Here is a 21439-nt window from a genome sequence, read left to right on the forward strand (position 1 = left end):
AAATGTTGGGAGACACACGGAGGATCCAGCACTGGCCGACGACTGACTGTCAGCTGGATGTGTCGCCGTCCTTTGCTTTTATTGTAATTCATATCACAACTCGAAGGCTAAACAGGTGAACACTTTTGAGGTATTTGTTCTGGCTCCAATACGTCACAAAAAACAAGGTGTAAAAACAACAAGTTGGGGTTTGATGTGGAGCTGTGTGTGGAACTATTTCTTAGCCAGATGCAGTGATTTGCCCAAGTCCACTCTGGCTGACATGTTTATTTGAATCAGCTTGAGTTTCATTCAGAAAATGAGGAGTTTTTAAATGTGTTACAGTGAAATGAGAAGATCGGTGCTGCTGTCATTGGTACATGAAACTTAAACAAGTGCAGTAGGTGAGTGACTGCCAGTAAACTGGGGGAGCTAAAGTTAGGACTTGTAAACTTTACTAGAGAGTCTGTGAGTGCCGTCTAACTCTCTCCCAAGCTGTTTTTGAAAATGTTTCTTTGACGACAGTCGAAGTGTTGGAGGTCTATAAATACATAATCACACACAGATCATCAAACAGCAGTTCAGAGATGTTTTAAAGTGATATTTAGTTCATTTACTTCTTCTCCTCCACTCTCACTTTAACTTTCCCAACCGCTCCACCTCCAACAAACCATCTCTCTCCTCCTCCTCCTCCTGTCCTCCCTCCATCCTCCCTCCAGACTGATGAACTGTAAGTAGAGGGCACAGAAAAGGCCGAACATTCTTGGTTCCTGAGCCAATGCTCAGCTGGAGAGCGCTCAAACACACAGACACACACACTCTCTCTCTCCCTCGGTCTATCTCACACTCACACACCCCTCCCACTCCTGTGTTGAGTCAGAGCTGGGTTTGACAGAGAAACACAGCTCCCCATGTTCACCAGTTTGGCTGAATAATAACAGATAACAGGAAAGAATGAGAACAGAGGGTGCGGAGGGATGTGGGGAACACTCTTCATCTTCCCCCCTCTCTCTCTCTCTCTCTCACATGCAGAAGCAGACAGGATAAGGCTCCCTTCAAACACACCCCCGGGGTAAAATAAAAAGAAGATAGGAGAGATAGGTGCAGTGCACGGGCCGGTGACATCATACCTTTAAAATCCCGAGGGCGCGGTCATGACGTGACCCATAAAGAAGGAGCACAGAGCAGAACCAGGCAGAAAGTTACACCCCCAGCACCTCTGATGCTCTACCCGTTTACCAATTAAGGCTCTTGCTGTGGAGGACTGGAAGAGAGAGAGAGGGGGCTCGAGGAGACGCAGAGCTAGAAAAGAGGAAAAGAGCGCAGGGACTATCTCTTTCTTTCCTTTACGCCATCAGTGCAACCAATACACCCATTTCCCCCCACCGGGACTGCGCGTGGGGAGGGAGGTCCCGGACCTCGGTGCAGCACACACACTCACACACAAACACACCCTCTGTGACCAAAGGAACTGCAGGCTGCTGCGCGCACTGACTGAGCGGACCAGAGAGGCACCGTAGACGCATTTGAAGATCACAGGCTACGACGCACATGTAAGTTTAACGGCGCTGGTTTGGAGGGAGAGATGCTGTGTGGGCTTTTCTCTCGGGGTTTTCTCTTCACCAAACTTTTCCAATGAGTTGTGTCAGTGTGGTTATTGCTCAGGGCGCACGCTGGGAATGGGTGACGTGACGTTTTCGGTCATGTATGATGATGAGGGGCAGTTTGGTCCGATGGGAGCGGGCTGGCAGAGAGCAGCGGTGCCGTAGCTCCGTATGGCACGCTGCTCTCACCGGGTGGCCCGCCGCCGCTGCGCGCTGCGCGCTGCGCCACGCCTCACGCACCGCTCACTTTTCCAAAGTCCCTGAAGGTTTGAGGCTGTTTTACGGAGTTACGGGTTTGGTGCCTTTCTCCGTGTTCCAGTGCTGGCTGTAGTCTGTCTTAGTGTCGGATACCGTCAATCAAACCAGCTCGTTCCTGCACAGAAAGGCTGTTTATGGGCTGTCGCGCACGAGCACGGTTTTCCGCGTGCACGGCAGCGGCAGCAGCGGCGGACTCAAGCATCTCTCCGGTGTGAGAATTAGGGGCTCCTCACCAAATAAGGCAATGCACGGACACTGACTGCAGGGAGCTCTTTAACGGGGGGCCGAGCGGTGGCCGCTTGCGCCCCCCGCCGCCGGTAGCGGGTCTCACATCGCGGGTCACTTGGTCCAGTATGAACGGCGGCTTTTCACTTGTAAAGAGGAGGCAGGGGTTGAAGTCCCATCAGCAACCACATTATACCCAACCTGTGGATTTGACCAACAGGTGTCACGGCTTGGTGCGTGTGCCCCCTCCTGACCCTGGATACAGCACCAGGTGCTTTTACTGAGAGGTGAATGGGATGCTGCCCTTCAGGGTGGGGACTCCCCTGTCAGGGAAGAGCGCACACGTGGCAAAGTGCCAGAAATTATTTAAACTAATTGAAATAACTTGATGGGAACTCTTTAAACCACAGTAGGCAGTGGTTTAGTTTTAACACAGGAACCAGAATGAGAGGCTCCGATCTGTTACAGGTTACAGGTGAAGGGAGAAGAGCAACAGTCAGTAAAGTGCCAGTGTCCTTATTATATTTCTAAAACCAACACTAAACAGTATTTGTTGTTTCTGATGGTATTTCGTGATCTATTGGATGTAAATATAAAAGACAGAAAAACTCTAACCTTACTTAACCTTAATATTGAATTTGTGATAAGGCCGTGAAAATGTGCCGTCTATTTCTGTCTCACCACTAAAGCAACAGCTCGAGGTTTCCACATAGAGAGTAATAAAAAATAAAGACAAATGTGCAGAGAAAATACTTTCTATTTAATTTTATATGTGGCACAGAGTTGCTGTGTCTCCGTGTGGTGTGTGGAGGGGATTCATTATGTTCATGTTACATTATCACCAGAGCTCAATCTAATAAATACTGTGTTGAAATGTATTTTCTCCCAAATGTTTATGGGTCCAAAGCAATAAGAAGAATTGTGTGTAGTCTAGTCAGAGGGTTAATGTGGGGTTACTGATGCTAATTTGTTGATGTTCATGTGCCTGGACTAATCATTACAACCATCAGAGGAATCTAATAAACTGAGTTTTATTGGAGGCATGAACACTGTTACAAAAGCACTGTCCTCAGTAAAAGGGCCTTAGCTGCAGGTGATGCTATCTGCTACCTCACCATCTATTCCTCTTCTCCTTTAAAAGCGTGATTGAAACAGTGGAATGTGATTATTTTCTTCTTAAAGTGAATGTAACCTGCTGTTTCCAACTTTTTCTGGCAGGTGATTTCACGCTGAGGTCATAGCATTCCTGTACACCCTCCATCTCAAACACAGTTTTTAGATTGTAGGCTTTGGGTGTCAGAGTGACCGTGCACGTCCAGCCAGTAAACCAGGAGCGAGTTCAATGGCCGCATCTTCTCAGCTTTATAACGACTTGAAGATGAGAGAGTCGTGAAGTGAAAGGAAGAGGTTGCTGGCACAGAAAGTGTGAGACGCAAACTTGCAAACCAAACCTTGTTCTTTCTTGACGCTTCTTCACCTACTTACACCCAATAGGTGCCACCCAGAGTCACGCACATGCACATGCTGTCTGCAGGAAATTGAAAGGAAGGCGATCACTTTGCTCTAATCTGTGCATCTGACTTGCTGCCTCTCCACACCACTGTAAGTGTGTGTGTCATGTGGTTAGCGGCGTTGCATGCAGCGTTCATCTAACTTCCTTTACTCTGCTCAACTTGTGGCTGATTGGGTGTGGCGAGTGAGAAGCTGCTGGTATCACAGGATGATACTAATAAAAATATCAGTGGGAAAACATCATTAACATTATCTAGACCAAACTAAGTGTTTAAAACGAGCTTGCTATCTCTCAGGACGCTCTTATTTTACCATTAATTCACAGAAATACTGAAGAAGCGTTTAACTTCGCTCCTCATCCTTTGGGTTTCATGTAATACTCTTGATCCAGGAAACGAAGCTTATAGTGCTGCTGCTCATTGTAGGCTTTGGCAAAAGGTCTGACATGTAAGTGAGATGTGAAATAATATTGCAGGATTAGCTGTATTACTCATCTCACCCTTGGATTTGGCTCAGCTTCCCAAAATCCTAATAAGATCTTCTGTCAGTTTTGGCACAACGCATGACTTCTTCAAATTTTGCCTCACTCAAAACTTGTGTGCTCATGCCTTTGAGCTTGTATGAAGCTTTTAAATCTGATTTGAACAGCTACAGTTTTTTATCAGTGATCGAAGAATTAATCGTCTACTTACGTAAAAGCTGAAAAGTAATATATTGCATTAGTGGATTAGAACTGTATAGTTAGTAGTTAGTTAATAATAAAGCACTGGAAGGTATTTTTGTAAATATGATTCATTACTAATTATTAGTTACGGTCGAAGCGGGGCATGAACTCAACTAATCCACTGAAAGATAAAGCATTTTTTCAGAATAAGTCCAGATTATAGAGGATGAAGCCTGAAGGAGAAAGAAGTCTGAGGCAGAGGGAAGAAGAGGTGGATAAATATAGGAAAAGCAAAGGTCCCAGAGGACATGAGAACAGTACGATTCCCAAAACACTCCAACATGTGGTGTGAGACATAATCACTAGAGGGAGCCAGACAACAGAGCAGAGCGCTCAGTCTGGTCTCCACATCCTGACATGTTGTAATGTGTTTGGTCAGCTCTTGATGTCCCCGCCCGTGTTTTGTCTCCTGTTTATTTGGCAAATTCCATTGAAACAATAGACCGCTCCACTGTGACTATTTCATCAGTCTTCACAGCTCTAACTTATTTAACTAGGAGTTCAATCAGTGGATGAACTCGTGTCCGTTCACCTAAAACATCTCAGTGTCTTAAAGTTTCACATCTTTTCAACTCATTTCTGCTGCTGCCCCGTTTCTCTGCTCCGCCCCTGTCGTCATTAGTTTCATATTTTAATTATGGCCTGGAAATTGTTGTGACTGGTTTAAATATAATGACAACTGGGAAATTGAGCAAATTACACGCCTAGAGGGAACAGAGTATGAAAATATGTTGTCCAGTCAATGTAAAACATGCTGGTGCCACATCGTGTGTGTGTGTGTGTGTTAATAAGGCTCTTTTATTGGGGTGTTATTAAGGCTGGGGGCTCCAGGGTTGTTTCGGGGGTGAGGGGCATTCTTGAGATTCTCCCTTGACCAGACACACACACACAACACACACACACACACACACACACACACACACACACACACAGAAAGGCGAAGCATTCTTGATGGCTGCTGGCCACGCTGTGGCTCCTGGCACTGAGCTCCTTATTTAGTCAAAAAGCTGCAGAGTCACATCTCTAACTCTGTCTTTACAGCCACTGCTGTTCTCTCACTCACACAAAGAAATGAATCAACATGCATGAACTTGTGTGTGCTTGTGAGATTTGCAGATGTTATTGAGTGTCATAGTTTAATGAACCTCGGTCAATGAGTTTCAATCTGTTTCACAAATTTTCTCGAGACGTGGTCAAAATCAGCGAAGAAGCATTTATCATGTGCATCCTGCAGCTTCACTGAGAACAGGAACAAATAAAAAAAAAACACAACAAGACTAGATCAACTTATCTGAAACTATCATCCTCATGTAAACACACTCTGTTCCAAGGCTGGACTTGTTTTTAGTTATTAGTGTAGTTAAAAACGTCAGTAGGCTTTTTATGATATCAAAGTTCTTTTCTTGAGGTGAAAACACATTAAGCTAAGCTATTTTCATATGTGGCTAGTACCTCAGCCCCCCTTCCCCCCTTTAATTGCTTTACTTAAATTATTTCATTACTGTGTCTCCCAGGGGATTTCTTTTGCATGAAACCAGATCAGAACTGACAGCTGCAACATGTGCAGGACTTCTGGGATATAATTTTTGCTACCACATCACTCTTTTATCTCCTTTCTTTTAAATAAATGTGTCTCTAATGCACATAGGATGATGCATTTAATGCAAACAAGGAAACTACTCTCAAATAGCTTTGTCATTAGTCCATCATAGAGTGTGTACAGTGTGTGATCTCCTCCAGCTGTCTGGTCAGTACAGCAAAGACAAGCTGGAGACAAACAGAGGAGGTGAGTAAGGCCGGTGTCTAGACGCTCAATGTCTAGTTGATCCTCACTGTAACCTCTTTACAGATAAGACCTCAAAAACAGCATGTGTAAGCAGACAAAAGTAGAAACTTAGATTACTACTGTTACTCTGAAAGTCCAAACACGAACAACTTCACCGAAAAGAAAAGTTGGCCAAAGCTGCATCCAGACCGAGCACACAAACAAACATAACTGTGTGACCTTATGAGGAGTCAGTGACGTTTATATCCCTCTAGATATCTCAAATATTTATTTCCCTGCCGCCTGGGACCCATGAAGATGAGCAACAGATGAGCTCATGTGCTGAATGTGAGCCCTCTATCTTTATACATCTGCTGTCCTATCACTTATCCGTCTCAGAAACCTCCCTTTCCTCCAAAAACTGCATTACTGTGACAAACGATGGGACGGAGGACGCAGGACAGGACTGTTCCCAAAAGGATCAGGGCTGTATTGGGGCTGAGGATAAGGGAGAGCCTTGTGTTTTGCTAAACGATGCCAAACAAGTCTTTTCACTGTGCTGCTGTTAAAGATTTGACCTTGTCTGCAGCCTCTGAACACTGAGGCGTCTTTATCTTAGACAAATAAAGAAAATCCTAAAGCACACTTCAACTACTGAGGTCAGTCATGAACAAGAAGGCTAAAAAAGATTCTCTCTGTTTCGTTTTTCTGTTTCAACTGAATGTGAACTTATTTATTTGAAACTGTGTTGAGAAACATGCTGATTGTACGTTTCCCTCTGTTGCTTTGGCCAGACTTTAATGATTACCATATTATCATATTAGGATCAGAGATGGGAGCCCACTTCAATTATTATACAAGCATATCACTTCTGTCATCATTTCAATCCAAAACAACTCCCTCTCTTGCTGTTTGGAGCCATAACCACCTCCTTTCTTTGCGAAATCTCTATCTCCAGGCTATAAGTCACTCTCTCATGTTCACTCCTTTTCTTTCTTTGCTTTTTCTCTCAAACACAGAAGCTAGAAAGTGAGTGAGAGAAAGAGGGAGCGGCCACGCAAAGTTGAGCAGACTCCACCCAGAAAAGATCCAGCGAACCGAGAGACAGCCGAGACCATAAAAATGAGTGGTTCCCACCCCCGGCCCTACCAGAGCGCCGCGCCCGCTCCCAACGCTCTCTCCACGGACAAGGACGCAGAAATGCCCGCCACGGAGAAAGACCTCGCCGAGGATGCGCCGTGGAAGAAAATCCAGCAGAACACCTTCACCCGCTGGTGCAACGAGCACCTGAAATGCGTCAACAAGAGGATCGGCAACTTGCAGACGGACCTCAGCGATGGGCTGCGGCTCATCGGGCTCCTGGAGGTCCTGTCTCAGAAGAAGATGTTCAGAAAGTACAACCAGAGGCCCACCTTCCGCCAGATGCAGCTGGAGAACGTGTCTGTGGCTCTGGAGTTCCTGGATAAGGAGAACATCAAGCTGGTGTCCATAGGTGCGTACGCGCCGCAAACACAGTACCGAGCGTAATGAATGAGTGCCAGTGTGTGCGCGTTGGTTTGGCAGCTGCCCTCTGCATAATACACCTCTGCCTCAGCTCAGGTGGCATCTCTGGTGATTGTGCATGTGTTTTTGGTTTTCATAATTAAATGAGCTCCAGCTAAATTGGACTGCAGTGTCACGTAGAGTAGAAGTCATTTAAAGATCGGTGCATGTGTGCAGGCCTGAGGTGCTGCTGAGGAAAAGCTGAGCGTGTCGCTGCACACTTGAAAAAACAAAAAACATGTCACCTTGTAAAGAAAGTGGCACAAAAACACATCACACCACAAGTTGTACACCCTCTGAATGAGTGTTAAAGAAGTCTGTTGGTAACAGCACTGTGTTGAGTAAAGCAGGCGTTTCCCCTGAGTCCAAGCTGCAGCGCTTTTGTCTCCTTCATGTCCAGATTTGAGGAGGGTTGTTTTAGGAGGAGGGGGTCTGACTGTGCTGAGGGGCCCCAGGCTTGCACTATTCCCCTGGCCTGAGCCGGGCTGGGCCGGTCCCAGCCAAACTTTGTGGGCCAGGATGTAATTCAGGCCTAGTTAGAATAGGAGAGCTGATCCTGTGCACACACTTAGACAGGGAGACACACTGGGCTATTGTCTGTGCTCATGTCGTGCAGTGGGCTGGGGCTCGAGCTCTGCAGCATTAGAAGGAACTTGGCTCAGGCTTGGTGACATAAAACTGAGTTTAATGGGCTTTGCCTACATGCAGCTGCGTGCCTGCTCACAACACTGCTGATTTTTCAGTTGGTTATCAGATTGCTGGATATTCACTACAGAGCTGTGAGACTGTCTCTAAGCAATGTGGCACTGTTTGAGAGATGTTACATGATTTCTATCTGCCTACACAGATTAGATCAACTTATTCTGAGCTTCAAGGATCCTTGATAGGCTTGGTCTTGAATTGAAACAGTTCGTTCAGTCCATTGTTGAAACTGTATAGGAATGACTAATCCTACTGTCCACACCTGCAGTAAATACACAACTACCCTCTTCTCTTTAGGACAAAACAGGAAAAAAAAACAGAAAGTCTGTGGTTTAAAACAGAGGAAGAGGTTTTTAGTCTATGTGAATCAGGTGTGAGTGAGTCTCTGTCATCTCGAGGGGAATGTCTGGCTCGTTTCATGGTTTCCACAAACACAATACTGCTTTAAGCTGCAGCCAACAGGTGAGGTGGCAGCGTTTACCAAACAGAACAGCGCCTCAAACCTTTTCTCAGCGGAGGAGAAGAGGTGGAGCTGCTCTGGACGGATCACACCATCAGTGACAGCCAGACAAACGGAGATGACTGAGTCTCACTCTCACATCTAATCAGAAATGTTTATTTTAATATTAGGAGATTTGTTTCTCCAGGTTTCTGATCTGGATGCCAGCTGATTGTGTGTTTAATTAAGCTTTGCACTGTTGGTATTCAGGGCGCAGTACCAGGCACCAGTGAGCCATCCTCCTCAGCTCTGCCTGTCCGTCCGTCTGTCTGTCTGTGCCTCCAGCTGACTCACCCTCATCCTCGCTTCTCCTTCTGACTCATTTAATCTGAAGATGAGAGGGGAGCCCGCTCTTCTTTTTTACTTCCTCTGTTGCAGAAAGTGGACACACCCAGCCAGCAACCCTCACCACAAATTACCAAACTGCCATCAGTCTCCAGCAAACTGCACGAGGCCTCGCTTTCTCTTTTTGGGTTGAAGCTGCTCTGTTTTCTTTCACTGGTTTTCTTTTATCCCAGACTTTATTTTCACACCATTTTCAGAATTTAGATTTTCATTTTTCTAGTGTTGGGTGTTGATCACCACACCTCTTTCATTTCTGCTTTTACGTATTATTTGCTTGCTTTTTGGAATGACTAAGTATTAATATGCACCAGGACTCACTGTAACACACTGTCATCGTGAATTACTCAAGACAAACCAGTCATTTCCTCTACTCAATAAGCAATCAAGGTCACAGCAGTGAAGTGTTGAACAGAACAAAATATATGACGACTAAATCTTCACTTTCGAAGAGCTTTAACCAGCACCAGTAAATACACTGTCCATCCAAAATAAAAGTCACACACATACTTTGTTAGACCACCTTTAGCTTTAGAGCAACACAGTCACCGTGACATTGCTTCAATAAGCTTCTGCAGTGTCACAGCAGTTATTCCAGAGTTGCATAAATGTTCCTAATATCTTGTATTGATGATGATGATGATGATGATGGAGAGTCTGACTGTACAAAGTCTTCTCCATCACATCCCAAAGACTCTCAGTAGGGTTTAGGTCTGGACTCTGTGTTGACCAACCCATGTGTATAAATGATGCACCATCCTCCCTGAACCACTGTTTCACAGTTTGAGCTCGATGTCCTGACATTGAATCCTGACATTGTCATCTTGGAGTAAACTTTTCATTTTTATCCTTCAGTTTTTAAACAAACAAAGTTAAACAAAAGACAAATGCTGTTAGTGAGTGAAGTTAAGCGAAGCATGATTTGACTGCACAGATTTGACATCTTTAAAATAAAATATAAAGTTTCTAAGTAGAAAACCTAAGCTGGGCTGCAGAGCTACTGTAACAGAGCTGCTGTGTAATAGTAGCCTCGCCAAACACTTGTTTATCTTTTATCTGTTGTCTGCTCTGCTACCTTTGTTGTCGATGCCCTGACATGTCATTAGCACCAGATAGATGAGGGTTCTTGCTTGAAATGGATCCCCCACCCCTCCTGCACATGTGTCAGTTTGGAGATTGTTTTCATGGGGTTTCAAACATTCAGGTAATCTCTCTGTCTTTTGCTGTTTTGTAAAAATAAACCACATGATCTAGCATCAGCAGCAGATGCATAGTTACTGATAAGGCCACAGTAGAGTAGACCTCACATGTTCTGTCGGGAGCACGGAGAGTGACAAGGCTGCCACCTAGCAGCTAGTGGAGTGAATGGGGGGAGACTCTGACTGCAGCTCAGCTCAGCTTCTCTGTTATGTCTCCTGATGTCAACTTACTGCCCCTTTAATTTGTATGGATCTGTGTATTTAGTTTTTTATGCCCATAGGATTTTAACAGGTCTCATGCTGTGAGTTGATTCCTGTTGTGACTGCTTATGTGTTCATCACACCCATGTTTGAAAAAGCTCAATCATGTCCCTAACTACCATCATCTTTAAAGTTTGTGTATGTAATTAGGCACACAGTAGTTCACTGTTTCTATTAATTAATGTGCTCTTTGTGCAGACCTCCATTCTCCATCAGCTTCTTGCCTGCAGCATCTTCTCTCGAGTCTGTCAGCAGCCGATCCCTGATTTTAAAACACATAACATCGTCTTTATTTTTGCTTGACTCAGCATGTGGAGAAAGGTTTTGAAACACTAAGATGGCAGCAACGGTGCCAAACTCTGTCGTCCACACAGGCAGGATGTGGAATAAACTCGAGCTGTGGTGTAACCTTGTACCTGGCTGCTCCCGTATGAGTCTTGCAAGTTGAGACAGATGACTGTGTGGCAACAACCATGCCGACGGCTGCTGCTACGCTGTTACATAATAATGAAATACGTAGAAAAGGGGATAAACGTACTTGATATATAGCAAATATCTCTGTGCGGTTGCAAAACTATCAGTTGCAATGAGACATGCAGGAAGCGCATTGATTTTAGCCAAACAAGAAGACAACGCATCACACACTTTTTTTTTTGCTCCAGGACATTTTAACTGCAATTTTCACAGCTTGTTTACATTCAATAGGCCAATTTGTGAAATAATTAAAATAGATAAGTTGCAGTCCAAGTGGTTAATTTAGCAAATGTTGCAATGCAGCAAATCTTTGCCAACATTTTAGACATTAGCTTCTGTTCACACCAGACAGTGTGAGATTGTCGCAGTATAGCCCATCGATGTATTGTAAGTGTGTTGAAGAGCTATTGTAAAGGGCACAACCGATAGTAAGACAGGTCTATGGGTTGTGGGGGGGAGGGAGGAGGGGGGGGCGGTCACAAAATTTGTCAATTTAGAGAAACAGGTGGAGCAGCTGTGAATAATCAGGCCACTCAGCAGTTCCCCAAATACATATTTTTCCTCTTACAGTAAGAGTTTACCTGCAGGCGAGTGTGTGGGGAGAGTTGGCAGGAATACATCTGATTCACTATGTCAGTGTCTACTAGTGTTGACTTATCATAGTGTGTTAGAGCTGATATCAACACACATCCCCTGACTAAATACATGTGCAGGACTCGCATCCTCGACTCGTTTGAAGAAGCTTACGTTTTTCATTTAAATTCAATTATTTGATTCAGTATTCTACCATTATGATGTTTATTTCTCTACCATATTTTAAAACTCCATGTCATATATATGTACCACTGAGCTTAAATATTGTGACTGATGAAACCAGCAAATGAAACAAAAATACTGGTTATTGGTCGTGAAGAGTCCTGGTCATTAATTAACAATACTGCTCTCTAATGGCCAAATACAACCTGGCATGTTAAAGAGAAAGACATTCATGTAAATGTTCTAAAAAAAAGCCAGAATTGATTCTGCTGTGGCGAATACAGTAGCTCATGCTGATTTTAATTAAATGTCCCAGAGTGTTTACAGCAGCAACGCTAAGGCCCAAGTCCCAAAGCTCCTACAACTGCTGCTTCAGGTTTCGCTTAATGAGATGAACATGATATAGACCCGTTGGGAAATCTAAATAGTTTGTTTACTGGGAGCCTGCTTGTGTCGGAGATGTCACACAGCATCAGATTCTTTCATTTTCAGAAGCAAGAAAAGTGTAAGTGAAACTGTGGCGTAGGACAGAGAGGAATGTCGGGCAGAGCATGAGATAACTGTGGCGTTTTAGCCACTCTGGTTAAAATGAATCACTTCCTGCCATCTCGTTATCATTAGCATAATTTCCTGTCTGCGCAGCCGGGAGGGAGCTGCTCAAGTGGACACGGAGGATTAGCAGAGTCTGCATCCGTATTCAGTACAGTGGTATTCAGGCTATTTCATTACATCAGAGCTGGAAATGTGCCATAAACCCTGTGCCCCATGTTCATACTGAACAAGCAGATATTAATATAACTTACTCTTAACAACCTGCAGTTAATAGACACTCTCCACATTCTCCATCTAATAATATTACATTCATTCATCGAGCGACGGCAGTCGAGTTGCTGCTGTGTTTTGCTTTCTGTTATTATGTTACAGGCTTTTACCTACAAACACACACAGGCTGGGTTGCCGTGCCAGAAACCCGTCTGGAGGGGATCTACTTTTCCAGACCTGAATCATATTTGCCAGGCCAAGAGCTATCAATTACGTGGAAACCCAGACTTTGCTCTTATGGTTGATCACAGTTCTTAGATTTTTCCAGGAAACAAACAGTTGATTAAAGCCGCATGGTATTTATTAAACCTACTCATTCATCATTTTATGCTGTGCCCATGTCCTCCCCGGTCTCTATCATAGCCTCTCCCTGCTTGTTGCTCCATGTTCGCCTTGTGTTTTTCATTTTTCTCCACTTGCTCACCCTCCTCGAACCTCATTTTTCTGTCAGCCTATCTGGTCTCCTCGCTCTGAACATATCTCAGCCCATCCTCAGCCAGTGCTGTTGTCAATGCGGGATTTAAAAATGTCCCACACAGCATTTTTCCTGCCTTTGCTCTCTTATTTCTTGGCCCTCCACCCCCTCTGCCTCCTTCCTTTCCTTCCCTTCCCCTGTCCTGTCCTCCCTCCTCCCTCCGTCTGTAACCAGAGACCAGGGAATGGGAGGGCTGCCAAGATCCAGTTTGCTTCTGCCCTTTTAAGGCTAAAAAACCAGGAGGACCTTTTTTTTTTCCAGTGGAGGGAGTGAAGAGAACGAGAGAAGAGGGAGGGTGGATGACTGGAAGGAGTAGAAAGGAAGAGGAGGAAGTGTAGTAGCTCTAGTGTGGCTTGTTGCAATGGAGTTAGAATAGGGAGGAGAGGTGGGAGGAAGAGAGAGAGAGAGAGAGAGAGAGAGAGAGCTGCAGGTCAAAGATTTTCAGCTTTTGGATGTTTCATCCTACAAGCTGAACTCATACACACTTGTAAAGCAAATGTTTTAGGGAAGACTTATTGAGTTTTATTAAAGTTTGATGACGTGTTCATGTTTTTTATAAGAAAGCAGATGTTGTACACGCTGCTTTAGTAAAAATGTGTGTGAGAGAGATAAGGGCAGAGGAATGTGTGACATTTCCTCACTGTGTTCTGTCTGACTGGGTTTTGGTCACACCGACCACTCCTCCTCTTTCCAGCCATGTCTGTGTGTGTGATGACCTTAAAGTCTGAGAAGTCTGCCAAAAGTAAATTTGTTCAGTATGTACAATCTGTACATCATCCAGTGCTCGACGTTATACATGGTGTAGCAGGCTCGAGGCAGATGTAGAAGTACTTGTGTGAGTATTTGTAAAGTGGTAATGACTGGTTAGGTTACATTAAAGTCAATTCCATCACAATGACTAGTTAGTGCACCACAGCTATAATCAGTATTACAGTTTATTCCAAGATTTAATTTGTAGTAATTTATTCCAGTGGCTTAAATGAAAACGTACAACATCAGGAAACCTGTTATAATTGCTGTGTCTACAGCTCCCTGGTGGAGAAACTGTTTCTAAATGCAGATACATTTACAATAGGTCGTATATCTGCCTATGAAGCATTTCAACACACATTGTGACAATTGTCTTTCTGATGAACGTTCTTCATTTGTTGAGTGAGTGAGTGACGGTCAACACTCAGGACTGTCTAAACCTGCTGTGCGTTACGTCCTTCTCCTCAGATCTCAGGAGTAATCTGCTCCAGATGTTGCAGTACAACCTCAGGTCAATCTGCGGGTTAGGGGGTTGTGATGAAGTCATAGCGATGTCACTTCGACGGGGGGGGGGGATGCAGCAGCAGGCCGATCCAATGAGTCATGGGAGTTTTGGGGACAAAAGGAGCATCAACCACAGACACGCACATTCTTCATACAGTAGCCTCAGCACTCTCTCTCAAACACACACACACATACACACAACAGGGGGTGGGGGGTTATGAGTCAGCAGAGGGGGAGGCCGTGGCAGACTGTGTCCGTATATGGGCTCTGTCAGGCTTGGTGCGCTGTGGTCTACCGGGAATGCTGGCAGATTCCAAGCATGTTTAGTGGCTTTGTGTGTGTGAGGCAGGAATAAAAAAAAAACAACACGTAACATGTTATCAGGCATTGTGAACATATTTATGCCCAAACAATACTTGTGAGGGGGGGTAAAGGAATGAACCGGAGATGATGCTCTGTTGTTGACATCGTCACAGACCCAAAAAAACAAATTGGTTAATTAGCTGAAAAGGAATTTTTATAAAAATCACTAATTATTATTATTATTATTATTATTATTATTATTATTATTATTATATATTTTTTCATCAATGCACTCTTTTTCTTTCTACGCTCTTGTTTCGGTCCTCATCAGTTTGTGTTGAAGTGGATGACGGACTCCTGTGTGACACACCTCTGCATCTGCATTCCTGCTGCAGGTCCCAGCTTGTGGAATACATGCACACACCGTTCACTCCTTCTTATCAGCACAAATAAGTCATAGCTGTCAGTCAGTTTTATGCCTGTCTTTAGGCAACATTTCTCTGTCTTGTTCTGTCTCTGCTTTATTGTCACTCTTTCCTTTTTCTCATGTCTCTTCTGTTTCAAGGTTTGCCTCTTGTTCTTCTTCCTGTCATTCCCGAGCGAACTGTGTTGCCACTTGGTTGCTATAATGTTCCAGCTTACTCAAAGTTCCCATGGCAATGGGTCATCCAAACAGACCTTTTGTCTGACCCCGCTCTGTTTTATCACTGTGCACAGTGTATTTTTCCACTGGGAGCACACATGTCATGGATCGCAGGGTTGGCAGCTTGCGAGTACATCTCTCTGTTGGAACATGAATTCAGACAGACAGCCAGCTGAGATGTCTTGACAGATGTTCTTGTGCATGTAGGCAGAGAACTTCTCTACTTTAGTCAGCTGATGTAAAGTATTCGTGTGTTGTTGTGAGTCTTATATTAACAGCCTCATTATGCATCAAATTCCACCACGACTCTTTCACTATAGAATTGCATCCTGTCCGACCCTATCCTTGGACACCTCCTGCAGCCTTTCAGTAGCTCCAGCCCCTAACTGCAGCCCCAGCATTATTATGTAAAACTGTCTGAGAAAAGAAATCAAGACCTCATTGGTTTTCAAACTGAGCTGCTGCTTCCAACAATGAATCCAGTCTAAACAACAACAACAAATCAGTTTATCTCATATTGGAATCAGCTAAAGCTCTTCTGTTTTATGTTTTTTCAGCTGAATTCTGTTTTCATGCTCTCTGCAGCCAAAAGTCTTACATGAAGGCAAAACTGTCACTTGGATCTGCATTCATGACACCTTACACTCTAGGGCCATGAGAACCTAGTCTCAAATTCCCAAATTCAATCCTGTCCTTAGGTCCTTAGCTTTGTTCTAATCACCATCAGCTAGGAAACACAAATGCACTGCTCCACCCTTTCCTTAAGGCTGGACCTAAGCAATCATGGCTCCTGATCAACAGCTTCTTGTGCAACATGTGTGTGCACGCTGGGGTGGTAATGTTGGGTGGCGTGTGTGTGGTTGTCCTCGTGTCTGGGCTAGCTGCTAGTTGCACCACTATCTAATGTGCTTGCAATGGTGAGTGTGGAACACAGACACATGCCTCAAAGATAATTTAGATCAACCAAATATGGACTGGAGTGAGAGAAGAGAACAAGGTTACATCTATTAAAAATTATCCCACAACCCAGTTCACGGTAATATAGGAAACAGTCTTTGTTCCTGTTCATATTCAGAGGTTCATTTTTTTCTGCTAAGATGTTCCAATATTACCGTTTATAGAAGTCTGCACTATGATTCATTCAGAAAATTCCCTTTGCATACTGTCTCCCTCTTCTGATTAACTAGTTTACTCAGACGGAAAAGTTTAGTCTTTTCCACAAATACACTGCAATATCAATAAACACATGTATTAGTCAGGTAGATCCACTAAATACAAGGGAAGTTTCTGTGTATTCAAGGGCATTGTAGGGTGTAAAAATCCATCAGAACATTTTACATTGTAAGAAATATTATAATAAAAAAAAAAAAGCAGTAAAATAATGGTAATAAAAGTGCAGTAAGAGTTTTTGATTAGGATTCTGTGAGTGGACAAAATTAAGGTGCATTTAAACTCATCAACAGAAAAGGGATAAAACATTACCATTCTTCAGAGACTGACAGCTGATTGCAACCAGAATATAGAAAGTGATTTATAAACCAGCAGCAACACTTCTGCCAACACCCTGAATGAATTTCTCTGAATCTTGCCTTAACATGAAACTCAAATTCTTGTGCAGTTTGTTATTTGGTGTGGCCACTGAACCTCACATCTAACTTTGGATGTCATTGTTGCAGATCTAGAGTCAAGCTATGCTTTATCTTTAAGTACTTCCTTATTGTTGAAATACAATAACTTCTATGTTTACTCTATTTAATTGAATACAGTTGGGCTGCACTGGCACAGTGAAATCAGTGGGGCCAATGTAATTTTTGAGGGATATGTGAATGAGGGTGTTGTCTGCATAGCTATGATAAGCATTCTTTTTTTGTGCATATTGTGTCGTGCAGACCCACTAGTATTTATGATCAGCAATGGTATAGCCATTTATTTTGAGATCAAATCTAAACCAACTGAAGACTCAAACAGATAATGCAGCCCATATTTCCTCTGTCAGCAGTATCAAACACTGCACAAATATCAAGCAGCACCAGAGCTGTTTTTATTTGAGTCAGGATCCAAATGAACAGCACTTAACTACTTAGAGTGGCCTGAAGCCAGATTAAAATCTGCACAAATGGTCATAAAGTAGACCATAAAGGTCTATGTTGGAAGTAAACAAACTGTTGCTATCTCTCCCTAAACCAGACCATGGTCGATGATTTCTAGGTATGCATCTCACTCCTCCTTACAGACGGTTGCCGTTACATTAGATAGCAGATAGCAGATAGCAGAGACACTCCTGAGGGAAACTTGGAACATAAAACACAGATCGTTACAGATCTTCATCTTGAAACACTGACTTCAAATAGAAGCCGTAAGATCAAACAATAACTGGAGTCCCCCCTGTAGTCAGCCCATGCAGCTTTGCCTCCTCTCTACATTCTTTATCATAATTTTGGCTGGGAGAGCTGCATCTTAAAATCATCCTATTTAAATTACCCTCCACCTTTGATACATGTCAATTTTCATTTATTTGTACATAACATGATTTTTAACCTGCATCCTCTCTCTCCCCTCTGAACCCTAGACTCTAAAGCCATCGTCGATGGGAACCTGAAGCTGATCCTGGGTCTTATCTGGACCTTGATTCTGCACTATTCTATCTCCATGCCCATGTGGGATGAGGAAGAGGAGACTGCAGATGATGGCAGACAAAAGACCCCCAAGCAGAGGCTGCTGGGATGGATCCAGAACAAACTGCCAGAGCTTCCCATCACCAACTTCAACAGAGACTGGCAGACTGGCCGGGCCCTGGGTGCCCTGGTTGACAGCTGTGCTCCAGGTGAGGAAGTGTTTTTTGAACATCTTTTATTTTGGGGAGGGATCAGTGTGAATCTACAGGAGGGGGTAGATGGGTGCCAACGACTTAATGCTAGAAAACATAGTATGTCGTAACGAGTCACCTGAAACACTGACCCATAGACTTTTGCTATTTGAAGCTCTCGACAGTGTCAGTTGTTGAGCTGGTATTTGCTCTTAAAAAGTATTAGATGAGTGTAGGTTTGTCTCTCAGCATCACAACTCTATACATGTGACAGTGATTGACAGATACAGGTCTAAGGTCGGGTCAGAGAAGACCTAAGTTCATAATTCTCATGTGTGTGTGTGTGTGTAAAAGTAAAAACTAAGAGTGAGGATGAGCTGGACGGAGTGGGGGTGAGACGAGCTGAAGCTTCCCAATACAATGATTTTAAATTAGGAAAGTAGGAAAGGAGGATGGGCGTAATGAGCCACAGAGGAGGGAGAGGAGGTATCTAGGTGAAGGAAAGTGAGGCATAAAAGAGGTTTCTGTTTACATGCTTGGGATGTTTGGCATACCTGTGGCTCACCAACAACCTCAAGCCTGAGATAAGGATTCAACAGAAGCTTTCACTTTCCTCCAAGCAAAAGATTTACAGCAGCCCAAGAATAACAAACGTCAGCTTTTATGAACATGTACTTTAAACAAATAACTCATTGCCAGGATGCATTTGAGTGATAAAGTGGGAGTATCACAACATCCAATGGATAAATTCAAGGGCTCATATGTGGGATGCATAAATGACCCCAAGCCTAATTACTGCTGCAGAGTCACCTCCTAATAAAGATCAGTTATGTTTTGCATTCTGACATATATAACGTTGTAGACAGCACGTTGGGACTAATTAGACAGATCGGCTGTAAAACCATTTTTTGGTGTGGTGATGTTTACTTAAACTTGATGCTCCACTGCCTCTTGTAGTAAACTCAACTCGCCTCCTTGCTTTCCTGCAGGATTGTGTCCTGACTGGGACCAGTGGGATCAGACCAAACCAGTGGATAATGCTCGTGAGGCCATGCAGCAAGCTGACGACTGGCTGGGCATCCCACAGGTAAAATAAATATCATTACAATGGACCAAAAATCCTCTCTAGAAATATGAAATAACACATTATTCCTCTTATAATTTAAAAGCTGAATTGCTGGAATGCTGCTGTCATTTGGATGTATGGATTGTTAGCCGACTTTCTCTATTAATGCTTCTGCTTATGGTGGAAGTGAGCATATAAGTCCGCCTCCACCACTTGTCCTTAGTGACTTGATTGTGTTTGACCAGAATCAAAAGTTCCACATTTTAATAGGGACATTTTAAGTTAGTTTTACTGTTCTAGTTCTTGGGTTGAGTCACTCTGGTGAGTGTCAGACACTGTTGTGTTGGAATGATTGGCACAGTGCTGGCAGCTGGCACAGCATAGCGTGCGTACAGTTGGCTCTGTGGTCGCTGCTGTTTCCGTCTTTTGCTCTGCTTCTGCTAAGAAACTGACTTTGCCTCTTCCCCTGCTGTCTTTGTGGGTTGTAAAACCAGACAATGATTGTGTCTGTATAACTGGGGGCTAGCTGGTTGCATGTGAGTTTGTTTCAGGTACTTTTTGAGTATTGGAGTGGTAGACTTGTGGTTTTTTCATCACGAAATCACAACTCGGTTGATTTTCTTGTGGGTAATTGCTGCCATGGCAACTAACCTGGTGCTACAGGCTGTTTCATAAGCAAATACACTAACGATGAAAAACGTTTGACAATATTTTGTCCTTGTTTCTTAGGTGATAACACCTGAAGAAATCGTTGACCCCAACGTGGACGAACATTCAGTCATGACCTACCTGTCCCAGTTCCCCAAGGCTAAACTGAAGCCTGGCGCCCCTCTGCGACCAAAACTCAACCCTAAGAAGGCCCGGGCCTATGGACCAGGTACACACACACAAACACAAATCTGCAACTAGACTTCACCAAGGAAATAAAAGCAGTTGAACTGAGCAGCTGGATCAGTTTAGAGCTGGGGGGATTTACATGTTTACAGCCATGGAACCAAAAACTGTGGGATAGTCCAAGAGGTTGGACTCTGGCACCAGGAAGGAATTTAGGCTCATCCATGTTCTGGATACTGCTGTAACTATGGCATAGATATTAAATGGCATGAATAAAATGGATGCTCATAGTTGTGTCTGTGTCCGCCCAGGATGATCATAAATGATTCACAGGACATTATTTACTGCACAGCTCTCCTTCTGCTTCTCTCTCTGCAGGAATCGAGCCCGTTGGTAATGTTGTGATGAAGAAAGCTGTGTTCACCGTCGAGACCATCAGTGCAGGAATGGGAGAGGTGCTGGTTTATGTGGAGGACCCTGCAGGACACAGAGAGGAGGTGAGACACTGAACACTTCGGGGTGTTTGTTCACTGAGAGATATTGTCCACTTAACCTTTTTGCTCATCTGTGTTGTGCATGTCTTCCAGGCTAAAGTGACAGCCAACAATGACAAGAACCGCACCTACTCTGTGTACTACACCCCCAAAGTCACGGGAATGCACAAGGTAAACAAGATTTTACTGCATAAGATTGATCTATTATTTACAGTGCATGCTAGTTATGCGGCCATCTTTAAAGAGGGCATAAGGCTTTCAAACAAAAATTTGACTCTCTCCTTGCTCCCTTGTAGGTGACAGTGTTGTTTGCAGGGCAGCACATCTCTAAGAGCCCGTTCGAGGTGGAGATTGGCATGGCTCAGGGAGACTCGAGCAAAGCCACAGCCCAGGGACCAGGCCTCGAGCCCTCAGGAAACATTGCCAACAAGTCCACCTACTTTGATGTCTACACAGCAGGTGATAACACAACCAAAGTGAAGAAAATATCTGCATGGATGTGTTTTTATGTGTTTTTAACTCAAAGTATTCTGGTCGTCCCAGGTGCTGGTGTTGGGGAGGTGGAGGTGGTGATCATGGATCCTGCTGGCAAGAAGAACACAGTGACTTGCAGCATCGAGGATAAGGGCAACAGTAGCTACCGCTGCACCTACAAACCCACACAGGAAGGCCAGCACACCATCTTTGTCACCTTCGCTGGTGGTCAGATCAGCAAGAGTCCCTTCACAGTCAGCATCGGAGAGGGTATGAGCTCAACATTTGAGTTTTTTTGGCAGCGTTAGTTCTGTTGTAGTATCTCTGAGAAGCCTTGTTACACAGCAGTGTAAATAGGATGTTAATATTTTCCCTGTAAATATCTTAAAAGACAGCCTCTCAGCCCCTTCTTATTTAAATATTTGC

At 44.0% G+C, this 21439-nt stretch overlaps 1 protein-coding gene across 3 annotated transcripts in view; it reads left to right on the forward strand.

The window, feature by feature from the left end:
- Positions 1 to 1317: 1317 nt before the first annotated feature.
- The window catches only part of flna (filamin A, alpha (actin binding protein 280)), a 38048-nt gene continuing 17926 nt past the window's right edge, over positions 1318 to 21439 (forward strand). For 2 of the 3 annotated variants that reach the window (XM_026368489.1, XM_026368491.1), the window contains exons 1-9: positions 1318 to 1532; positions 7087 to 7559; positions 17909 to 18163; positions 19135 to 19232; positions 19941 to 20088; positions 20424 to 20542; positions 20633 to 20710; positions 20836 to 20998; positions 21083 to 21283. In XM_026368489.1, the coding sequence (XP_026224274.1) occupies positions 7190 to 7559; positions 17909 to 18163; positions 19135 to 19232; positions 19941 to 20088; positions 20424 to 20542; positions 20633 to 20710; positions 20836 to 20998; positions 21083 to 21283 (1432 nt within the window). In that variant the 5' untranslated portion in view covers positions 1318 to 1532; positions 7087 to 7189. The remainder of the gene's footprint in view (positions 1533 to 7086; positions 7560 to 17908; positions 18164 to 19134; positions 19233 to 19940; positions 20089 to 20423; positions 20543 to 20632; positions 20711 to 20835; positions 20999 to 21082; positions 21284 to 21439) is intronic. The other variant, XM_026368490.1, reaches the window with a different exon arrangement.

This window comes from Anabas testudineus, chromosome 7 (genome assembly GCF_900324465.2).
Source record: "Anabas testudineus chromosome 7, fAnaTes1.2, whole genome shotgun sequence".
NCBI lineage: Eukaryota > Metazoa > Chordata > Actinopteri > Anabantiformes > Anabantidae > Anabas > Anabas testudineus.